At 38.5% G+C, this 11,478-nt stretch overlaps 1 protein-coding gene across 1 annotated transcript in view; it reads left to right on the forward strand.

Moving 5' to 3' along the window:
• nhlrc2 (NHL repeat containing 2) overlaps positions 1-11,179 on the forward strand; it is a 69,353-nt gene extending 58,174 nt beyond the window's left edge. The window contains exons 9-12 of the mRNA XM_013131978.4: positions 2,939-3,061; positions 3,308-3,511; positions 7,368-7,581; positions 10,383-11,179. Of these exons, the coding sequence (XP_012987432.2) occupies positions 2,939-3,061; positions 3,308-3,511; positions 7,368-7,581; positions 10,383-10,645 (804 nt within the window). The 3' untranslated portion in view covers positions 10,646-11,179. The remainder of the gene's footprint in view (positions 1-2,938; positions 3,062-3,307; positions 3,512-7,367; positions 7,582-10,382) is intronic.
• Positions 11,180-11,478: the final 299 nt, after the last annotated feature.

An 11,478-nucleotide genomic window follows, 5' to 3' on the forward strand; every position in this document is an offset into this window, starting at 1 on the left:
AACCGTAAACAGTTTCAGTTGAGGCTTATGCCTGGTCCAGATTATGGTCCAGACTATGTTCAGTTTCCATTGACACGGACCAGTGCCAGTCGGCCATGGCCAAGTTGCCCGGCTCTCACTTGGTGCCAAGCTCTGGACTTTAGCACATAATGTGCTGTGAAAACGCTGCATGTTGTGCTATTTGAATAGCGAGGTGTATTGTTTGTTTTGTCTTATGCCATCATAATGGCATAGCAAACAGATGCTAACAAACAGATCCCTGATGAAGTATAGAAAATGAAGCAACTGTACAGGGAAGAAAAGACTCACAACGGAAAGAGTTTGAACGACCAAAGGTGGTATGATGCCATTTACTCAATAGAAGTAGGGAGCAGTGAGACTCTGTATTATAAACAAACTGAGCATGTTATTTTTATTTTCCTACCAGATGAATTGTGTCATCCCGTGGATAGTTTACTCTTCACTCCCTTTCTGAGACCATCAAGTCCTTGGTACTAAACGTGTAGTCGAAACAGGAAAGTTTATAGACAACATTATCATAAATCACTGGTGTAGCCTTGGTACCAGGGTAAAGCACCAGTGGAAATGAGGCATTAGAGAGCATTCCTTGGATTCACAAGGATATCTAAGCATACTTTTCAGACTGATCCTTGTCCTGTCACATAAACTAATACCACATAATAATTAGGACTTAGATTCAATCAACCAAATATATTTTAGAAAAGTCATGAGAGCCCGCCAGGCTAGGGAGCAATTATTATGTTCAACATAGACAGACCAAGCACATGAAGTAGCTCCTTATGTAGTTTAGATGGTACAGCTCCCGAAAAGGTTAAGAGACTATTGCAACCTTTTACTTTTCTTTTCCAAAAAGGTATAAAATGAAGGTTTTGAGTGAGGAACAGAAGGGTTACAATTAAGAGACCACTGCAAATTGAACGGTTCTGTTCCTCACTCAAAACTTTCCTTTTCAACTTTTTTGGAAAGGAAAGAAAAACAGTGTTGTGGTCTCTTAATTTTTTCCAGAGCTCTATAACGTTGAGTTGTTTGTTTAGAGCTCATTACTATTTTAGTGAGTGTGGTGAGCGGTAAAGGATTAAAATATTCAAGTTTTGCACTTGATTCCTGGTGAGGGCAGTTCTGTGCATTCTCAGGGCAACTGTGTTTTTGAACATAATGCTTATTTAAGGAGGAGTATGTTATGATCTTTTCATCAGAAGTTCATGTATTCATCAACGTTCCTTTTTCGTGAACTTTGTAACTGTATACACTTTGGATTATTTTTGTTCAACTCAATAAGTTTGGGAAAATAGCCTGATGTGAGTGCTTTTTGGTAGTGCACCATACCGTCTTTTCAGGCTAATTTAAATACTTTGTTGTGTATATGTTGTTAGGACAGTAAACATAATTTGATGGTGGTCCAATATTCCAGGATTATGATGAAAACGTTTAGATCTACAATATTGGAAGAGCAAATCATTTGAATATTATCTGTACACAGGAACCCTGTGTAGGTCCCAAGGGTCTGTAAATAGTAGCTATGAAAAATTATTGATTAGCCTGCATAGCTTTCATGACTAAAACCTCAAAAGACAGTCTGAAACAGACAATGTCTCTGTCGGCTCAAAGAGCGATCCAAGTTTAGCAGGTCAAAAGCGTTTCTTCCCAGTTACCTTGAGAAAGGTTTTTGGCTGCAGGGACTTGTGGCACAAATTCAGTTTTTTCCTTTTCTACATTAGGATAACACTTGATAATTGCGTCTGAAGCCGAGCTTCTTGCATTGCTGTCTTTACAGGAAAGCGATAGTTCTCCTTGTTAAAATTACAACATCTACAATGAGCAGGCATAATTGTACTTAGCTTTGGCTGGTCAGGGGTGAGGAGCTCCCTTTATTGTGTTCAAATAGAGAGTCCAGGTGTGAAAAATGTCTGGTAATTAAAGTCTGATGAAGGCAAACATGACGTTGGTAATTCAGAAATATGGAGTTCCACTAGGTTAGTTGAAAATAAGTCAAATCTAAAAATGTTTGGCTAGTGGCCCAGTAGATAAAAAGGGACACTTGGCATGTTGCTAATGAATAGCTTCTCTCCAAATATATATTGAAAAAAAGTACCTGTGAAGCGCTTGGGTCAATTTAAGCGGCAATAAAGTTACCAGTATTGTTGGTAGTATCTTAAACGCAGACATTTTATGGCAGTCAATCACCCCAGAGGAGCAGAACCAAAAGCCAAGACATTGCATGTACATTGCTGTGCGTAACTAGTTTACATTAAAAACATAAACATTTTCCTTTCTAATAAAAGTGAATGAATTGTCTTAAGCCTTCCCTATATCTGTATATATATAAAAATTATATATCCACAGTGAATTTAATGTAAGATTTACGGAAGAGGGGGAATTTTACCCCATGTTACCCTATTTATTGTGGCCATTTCAAAAGGGAAGTACAATTATTTCAGGGAGGTTGAACTTCAGACAGATAACTTTCCAAATAAGTATAAAAATAAAATGGAAACAGGAATTGTCTATGCAAAGTCATCACCCCTCAAACAAAACAGAAGTGGACACAATGTGGATGCAGATAGCTAGACTAATATAACAATTCAGTGGTTGAAACTTGGTTAGCTTTCATCTAATCTCCATTACCCAGAAGTAAAATTATTTTGGTTTCCTGTTTTACTTTTAGTTGGACTGCCATTAACAATTGTTATTATAGTTTTGCAAAGGAAGGAAGCTGAGCCTCCTCCCTTGTAAAGGGCTAAAAGCAAATGTTTTGTTTTCATGCATTTTTAAGATTATAGCCAATGTAGATATTGTGGGTGCTGCCTCTAGTGGAAACAGTTTATCATCGTAATAAACAGTCTTGAAAATGGGGGAGGGTAATTGAGGGTTCCTTTTTTTCACTTACGTTGTTTATGTTTATGTCTTTTGGGGACAGAACCTTTTTGCCTTTGGGGACGTTGACGGAAAAGGAATGGACGCAAAGCTCCAGCACCCTCTTGGTGTGGCCTGGGCTCCTGACAAAAGCTTGCTCTATGTGGCTGACTCCTACAACCACAAGGTCTGTTTTAAAGCAAAGTTATCAAATACAATTGAACCTACATTTTTTGATAAAGTTTACACTATATTTTATTGACAATTGTGGTTTCATGTCAGGATGTGATGACAACAGCTTGTTTTCCTCATAAACCTGTGAGATTTGAGAATCTTGAAGCCCATATAGCCTAAGCGGCTGAGTCCATTTCCAGTATGTTTTGATTTGTTGTGTAGAGTACTCTGTATGTTTTATTGTTATGCTTTTTTTCAGATCAAAGTGGTGGACCCTAAGAACAAGCAATGTTGGGTTGTGGCTGGGACAGGAGAAGCTGGTGACGTGTTAGGGCCTGGCTTCACGGAGTCAAGTTTTAATGAGCCTGGTGGCCTGTGTGTTGGGGAAGGAGTGTTGTTCATAGCTGACACAAACAACCACCAGCTTAAAGTCCTGGATCTGGAAACCAAAACTGTGTCACGGGTGAGATATGTGTATGTCAGTAGGGTGTGTAATTATTAATTATTGATTGCTTGATTGTTTATTGATAACCAATACCCTGTCTATATGAGTAGTAAATATAGGGTGGCTTTTGTCACATTGCTGATTTATGACCCTGGTCGGCGGGGCTTCCAGTTTGATTTAACAGGTGGGTGGGACTTCCGGTTTGGTATGTGAGACCTCCGGTTTCCTGGGTGTGTTAGGGCAAAACGTCCGGAATAATGTATGAATGTCCGGTGACTTTGTAATTTATGATTGCATTGTTGTGTTAATGTTTGATGTTTTATATCAATTTATAAACACCCCAGACAAGTGTTATAACAGTAGTGAGATGTTTGATGCTTAACAAATCTGTCTTAGGGTTCCGGAATGTAAATTCCCAGGCAATTAATAGGCGATCTTTGATGTTTAACAAAAGGGCGCCAGGGTTCAGCAGTGCTAAATTTTCCGATAAAGTGTTACAACAGATGTCCTTCTACAAGTGGGTGTTAACCTTTCATGTTTTATGAGGCGATAGGTGATTGGCATGGTCTGTGTATTTAAACTACGCAGACCCCGGTGTTGGTCATTCAGACTTGCCTGAGTAAACCTATGTACACAATACAAACCATGGCGGATTGTGCAGCAATCAATATTTTGGGTGAAACACTGATGAAAGCTACCAGCTTAACTGCTGCTCAGCAAGTCTGCAAGAGATTACAAATGGACGGAAAAGACACGATCAACATTTTATGAATTACCCGAAAGCCAAGAGTTTAAGGCTTGTGTGACTGATCAAATGGTCTTTAATGCCAGTTTATGGACCACCTTTCGAAAAGTGTTTTATTGTGGCCCAAAACAGGGCACACAATACGGTACATGTACTGTTTAAAGTAACTGATGGAATGAAGCATTATGACTGTTAGACTGGAACTGTTTCCTATTTCCAGTTTTAACACCGCAACTGAAACGTGCCGGTCAAGGCATTTAATGCATCTGGTTTACAAGCATGGCTGACCGTGCTTGAAAACATCACACAAACTCTCACACAAACATCTGTTACATACGTAAACGCACATAACAGGTGCCCAATTTTAAAGTATTTGTGGTCAGCATTTTTAAATGTTAGAAGTTTATACATGAAGTTGTTTAGAGCATTTGTTGCAACGCCATTTGACAACAATTGCAGCCAATCATCAGATGTGTTCCTGACTGTTAAGATCATTAAAACGCTATATACTGACATGGTCTTGGTTATTAAAAAGTCTGCAACCATCAAATCCACTCTTGATAGCTTTGTGCATCAACTGTTCAGATACATGTAAACACGACTGAAGTTACCCATCCTTAGACAGCAGTCTCTTAGTTTTCATCGAGCCAAGACGCTACTGCATGGCATACAGCTTCCTCATTAAATGTATCCATGTATTCATTCCTATTCTCAGTTCATCTACTGGGTCGTTATCAAACTATATAGAATATTCTAATAGAAATAATGAAATGCAGAATTTGTTTTAAATAATTAATTTGAAAAATACAAGAGTGTGTTTATTTTGAAGGTTTCATCGTACAAAACAAACTACTAAAAAAGAATACATAGAAAAAGAAGAGGTCCGAATTTAATAGGTGGTGAGCCGCAGTAGTGGGGCTATCGGGTTGATTTCAATGCCAGTGCATAGCTCTAGCCTCCTAGATTATTGGCATATAGGATTTTTCTGTAGGTGAAATGAAAACGTTATCGAAAAACCAAGAGGAGCTATTAGAAAAACACAAGGTCCGAAATGAATAGGCTGTGAACGCTGCGTCTTTGCAGGTCTCTCCTGCGGGTTGTAGTGGAGCTATAGAGTTGATGTCAACACCAAAGCATAGCTCTAGTCTTCTAGTTAACTAGTTTATAAGATCTTTCTATATATGATATGAATAAGTTATAGAAAAACCGAGAGGACTTATTAGAAAAAGATAGAAACGAGATATCATTGGAATTTCATTTTGTGAATAATTATTTAGCCTAATACATTTGTAAAATATTAATCTTCAGTAAAATAATAAGAAAAAATTCAAAGAGAGACGATAAGATGTGTGGGCGATTTAGTTTCTCTTTCCATCCTAATGTAATGTAGATTTACATTTTCGATTTAAATTTCATTAATTACTCTACACAATAAGATGAATTTCCTATTGAGCCTATATCATTTGTATTGTATTTCAATAATAGCCTAATTAAGTTCATTCATCTGGGTGTATCGCGCATTCATCCAATGACTTAATGCATTCAGCGAAGGGTGATTAGTGCCTGGGTAACATTTTGGTACCAACGCTAAGTGGCGTGGGCTTAAATAGGAAAACTGGGTAAAGAAAACAGGTAAATCGTCTCTAAATTGTTTCCTGTTCGTCAGTTTAGAATTATGACAACGGAACAATGAAATATAAGCCCATTTAGGAAAAGCCATGGAAGTAAGAGGGTGTAGCTTTCAAAATGGCAGTTTTATTTTAATTACAAACTCAAACACCAATTAGCGTAGGCGTTTAAGCCTAGTGGCCTAGTGTTAAGAGGTCCTAGCTGACCGCCAAGCCGGTCAAGCCAATGGTAGTTTCTTGGTGGGTGTAACGGTGGAATCGAGCTGTCCGGGGTACCATAGCAGGGTTCAGGGTTGTCATCCAAGGCATCACACAGCTGGTCCTGTTGAGGACCGTGTTAGTTTAAGGCGGGGCTTCAGGGTTGTCATCCAAGGCATCACACAGCCGGTCCGGTTGAGGACTCTGTTAGTTTAAGGCGGGGCTTCAGGGCTGTATGTTAGTCGAACAGTGCGCAGTCGCAGTCAAACTCTAACATACCAACATTGTCCAGAAATAGTTCCAATCTAACAGAGTCATACTGTTTCATTCCATCAGTTACTTTAAACAGTACATCTACCATATTATGTGTGCCCTGTTTTGGGCCCAAATAAAACACTTTTCGAAAGGCGGTCCATAAACTGGCATTAAAACCATTTGATCAGTCACACCAGCCTTAAACTCTTGGCCTACGGGTAATTCATAAAATGCAACCTCTAGTATCTCTGGGTTGAAAATGTATCCCCCGATCCGACCATCTTCAAACTTCCACTCCTGTGCCAACATATCCTGGTGTAGTTGATGAATTCGGGGTAAACCCTGCATCGCTTTCTTTCAGGCTGGCATGTTGATCGCGTCTTTTCCGTCCATTTGTAATCTCTTGCCGACTCGCTGAGCAGCAGTTAAGCTGGTAGTTTTCAACGGTGTTGCTCAGGCAAGTCTGAATGACCAACATCGGGGTCTGCGTGGGTAAATTACACGCCAATCATCTATCGCCTCATAAAACAAAGGTTAACGCCCACTGGTTGTAGGACATTTGTTGTCACGCTTATTGGAACATAAAATGTTGGGGAATATAGCACTGCTGAACCCTGTCACTGAAATAACTCCTATTAATTGCATGGAAATATAACATTCCGTAACCCTAACATCCATTTGTTAAGCATCTCACTACTTTTATAACACTTGTCTGGGGTGTTTATCAATCATTGTAAAACATCAAACATGAACACAACAATGCAATCATAAATTTTAAAGTCACTGGACATGCATACGTCATTCCGGAAGTTGCCCTAACACATGTCATACAAGAAGTCCATATGACACACAGGAAGCACCACCCAGCAAACCGGAAGTCCCACCCACCTGTCAGATCAAACTGGAAGCCCCACCCACCAGAGACATAAATCAGCAAAGTGAAAAGCCACCCTATCTTTACTACTTACATCAGTAGCATTTATATTTTATAAATATTGTTGTTTCCAGATTTTTTTTTTTTACATCTTTCTTTCTCTCTCTCACTCAGTTTCCCATTTCAGTGGAGGATACTGTAGATTCTGCGACAAATTTCTCTTGTTCTTTTAAAGTCCCCAAACTCCCCAAATCTGCATTGAAAGTGAATATGCCACTGTTGACAGTGTCACCAGGGCAGACTGTCAACATGAAACTGGTGCTATCACTTCCAGAGGGCACCAAGCTTACCAAAGAAGCACCCAGCTTTTGGATCCTGTCTGCAGAAGGTGATGTATATTACTCCAGGGATCATTGAACCAAAATATTGCAAAGCGTTTTGGAATAGACATTGCTTGATACATCAAAACATTGATAAAACTTCACCATTCCTGCAATTCTGTATTTGTTGTGATTCAGTATTGCGATTTACTTATTTTATGTTTTATTAAAATAAAAAAAAGACACTACCATTCAAAAGTTTTGGGTTACTTAGAAATATCAAATGTATTGTCCTTTAATATAACATAAAATTGATGAGAAATACAGTGTAGGTATTGTTAATGTTGTAAATGACTATTGTTGCTGGAAATGACAGATTTTTTTATGGAATATCTACAATGGCATGTTGTGTTTGCTATTCCAGATTTATAATTTTAAAAGGCTATGTGATCATTAGAAAACCCTTTTGCAATTATGTTTGCACAGCTGAAAACTGTTGTGCTGATTAAAGAAGCAATAAAACTGTCTTCTTTAGAATAGTTGAGTATCTAGAACATCAGCAGTTGTGGGTTTGATTACAGGCTCAAAACGGCCAGAACTTTCTTCTGAAACTTTCTTCTGAAACGTTGTGTACTAATGCCTTCACAGAATAGAACAAACTGGTTTTAAACAGAATAGAAAGAGGAGTGGGAGGCTCCAGTGTGCAACTGAGCAAGAGGACAAATACTTTAGAGTGTCTAGTTTGAGAAACAGACACCTCACAGGTCCTAAAGTGACAGCTTCATTAAAAAGTACCCACAAAAGGGATGCTGGCTTTCCTCCCCAATTTTCTTCTGTCCAGTATCTGTGTTCTTTTGACCATCTTAATTTTCTCTTTTTATTGGCAAGTCTGAGATATGGCTTTTTCTTTGCAACTCTGCTGAGAAACCCTTGACTGCAGTTTTTCAGTTCAGGGCTGGGCTCAATGTGGGCGGAGTCGGACATGTTAAACCTGACCCATTCCTGTCTCCTTCAAGGTCACTCAAGCTGAGGTTCACTAAGGTATCAACATCAATGAAAGCTAATCTTAATTTAACCTATCCTACATATACATAGGTATACATACAAATATAAACGTCATTGCTTAAGCTTTCATAAAGCTTTCAAAAATTACTCAATTTAATAAAGAAACTGATAAAACCCACTGGTGCAAAATAAAGGTAACTTACAGAAATGAGGAGAACCAAGGACATGCAGGAGAGGGAGTGTGGTGATGTAGTAACCACAACTATAGAATCATTATGGAAAACATGTACATACTATCAGAAATGAACGAAGTGTTTAGCTAATACGCGACATACATAGTCACAAAATTAATAGTTTTTCTTTGAATTATGACTAAACAAAAAATTAATGGATTGAATTTGGAGTGGCCATTATTTTTCCTATGAGTAATTAGCAGTTTTGAGCAGAGACCTTGACTCCGCCCACATTGATCCTCGCCCCGAACTGCCACACTGCAGTCAGGGTTACTTGACTCTGGCTAGAATGTCAGCATCCCGGAGTTGTCAGGATAGACAAACACATTTGCTGGCTACAACATACAGTAGTTACGTTATTGTAAACCTTAACTGAAACTGTATGCGGTTATATTGCGACTGTTTCTGGCATGGAAAGGTTCATCTTCAGTCTCGCTAGCTAATTTTTTATGATTATTCCTAGTAAGTTAGTAGATACTAGTAACCCTATTACTGGCTAATAAGCTGTTTAAATGGCCAGTGGCAAAAGCCATAGTTCATAGACGCCATAGTTCATGGTTGCAGTAAATTTAATAAGAAACGTAAGTCAGTTTAACACAATCCTCAATGTAGTCTAGCGACTGCTGAAATGTGTAATACCATGGCGTAGTGGTTTAAGACAGTGCCTCTCATGTGGAAGTCCTGAGTTCGAATATATTGAGAGCAACAATATTTATTAATTATTTCTGGTAGATTCCACGATTCTCTCGTCTTTTCACTTGATGAAATAGTTAGTCATCGTCACCTTTATTGATAGTTATTGTATCAATGTAATTCACGAATGAAAGACAAAAGTACGTTGTTTGCCATGAAAGAAAAAAATACATTCTTATGCCATGAAATGAAATAGCGTTGGCAGACTCGCAAGCAATTGCTCAATTCTTATGACTATTACAGTAAGTTAGTAGATACCAGTAAAGCTTATTACTGGCTAATACGCTGTTAAAACGGCCAATGGCAAACGGCAAATATAAACGCTATTTGTGGTGGAGGTAAATTTAGTAAGAAACGTTAGTCAGTTTAACTATATCACTGTCATTCACAAATGGCCATATAACTGTTAAAATGACCAGTGCCAAAAGAGGATTTGTTCAGGATAGAGACAAGAGGCTATACGGACACCCAGCAAATGTGCAGCTCTGTGGTGTAGTGGTTAACAATAAGTCTTTCATGTGGGCAACCGGGGTTCAAATCTCAAGAGGGCAACATTTTCTATTGCGGGCCAGCTGAACTAGGCTCACATGGTTTCTTGTTGTAATTTTATAAAGTGATCTGCAATAAAATCTGCATACCACAACAAACTTTTTGGTTAGTGTTTTCATCCACATATATTTCATTCATCATGTAGAAACAGAAAAAGGATCTCAGCACACTAAGAATCAATGCAGTTAAAAAAAAAATGTAGCTTTCTGTCAACTGACGTTTATCACGGAGTCTTCATAGATTTAAATAAGTGGATGTAATTCGTTCATGTGCATGTCATTTGAAATTTTATTGTAAGGTTTCTATATTGTGGTGTCTATGTGACTACTGTATCCCATTAAATATATTGTTATTTACCTTTTTCATGTGATACTTGTGTTCTGCTACAGGTAATGAGTGGTTGCTTGAGAGCCGGGTGGCAACCGGGAACATCCAAGACCTTTCTCAGCCCCTCTCCATCTCAACCGTACTTCCAGCAGTTCCAGATGTGACCGATGCTAGCCCCGAACTCACCCTGAGTGTCTGGGTCTACTGCTGTCTAACAGGGGGCGGGTCTTGTATGATGAAAGTAGCCTCCTTCATACAACCTCTCCAGATAGTCACCACCCTTGAAAATGGCCCAGTTACTGTGACTCTGGCTCATGCTTTCTAACCTAACACACCTCAAAGCCTTTCTTCTCATTTGGGACTTTGACTGCATATAATATTTTCTAAATGTCAGCACCCAAGTGCATGTGTTAGTCTTTCTATTAACACATTTTATAGATTGGGAAAACAAGGGGCTCATTCATTAGAACTCTGTAAACCTCTAACAAACATGAGTATATCCGTAAGTTAATGTCACTTCAGACCTTTTATTACCCTTTCAAACCTTTCACGGAGTCCGCTGATTTTCTTGAGTTTGTGTCAGCTAAATTGCTTACCTTAATATTACCTGATTGCAAAAATGAAAAATATTGTCTAGGATTATGATATTAACCATGGGCCCTGAAAGGCATGGCCTGTCTCTGGTCATGTCTTGTGATAATTTGGTTGCCTTGCCCTGTAAACTGTCATGACTGGTAACTATGATGTCAGAAATCAGTTTTTATGAACTTATGTTTATAAAAATAAATTATGTAATTATGTATATCAATAAAAGAAACAAAGTGCCTCCCACAAAAGCAACTACTTTTTATTCAACGAACATCATTGGTCATGTCTGGCTTATTTCTTTGTTGTCTGGTCAGTGTTTCTCAACCTTCCATTCATAGACCACTTAATTTCCACAGAATGTGTCTGACCGCTCATTCAGATAGTGATAGCTGAAACTAATTTTGCAAGTTCTGAAATGCTATTGTTAATCAAGCTGGTCCTCAGAAAGACCCAGGGCTGAATTCGGTGGATTGCAGGGAGTGACTGAATTTTAGTACATAGGCCTGAATTCTAAATAAATTATATTTGACACTAAAGTTCCATGAATTATGGATTGACAAACAAAACTGG

The sequence above is a fragment of the Esox lucius genome, chromosome 5, assembly GCF_011004845.1.
Source record: "Esox lucius isolate fEsoLuc1 chromosome 5, fEsoLuc1.pri, whole genome shotgun sequence".
In the NCBI taxonomy this organism is placed as follows: domain Eukaryota; kingdom Metazoa; phylum Chordata; class Actinopteri; order Esociformes; family Esocidae; genus Esox; species Esox lucius.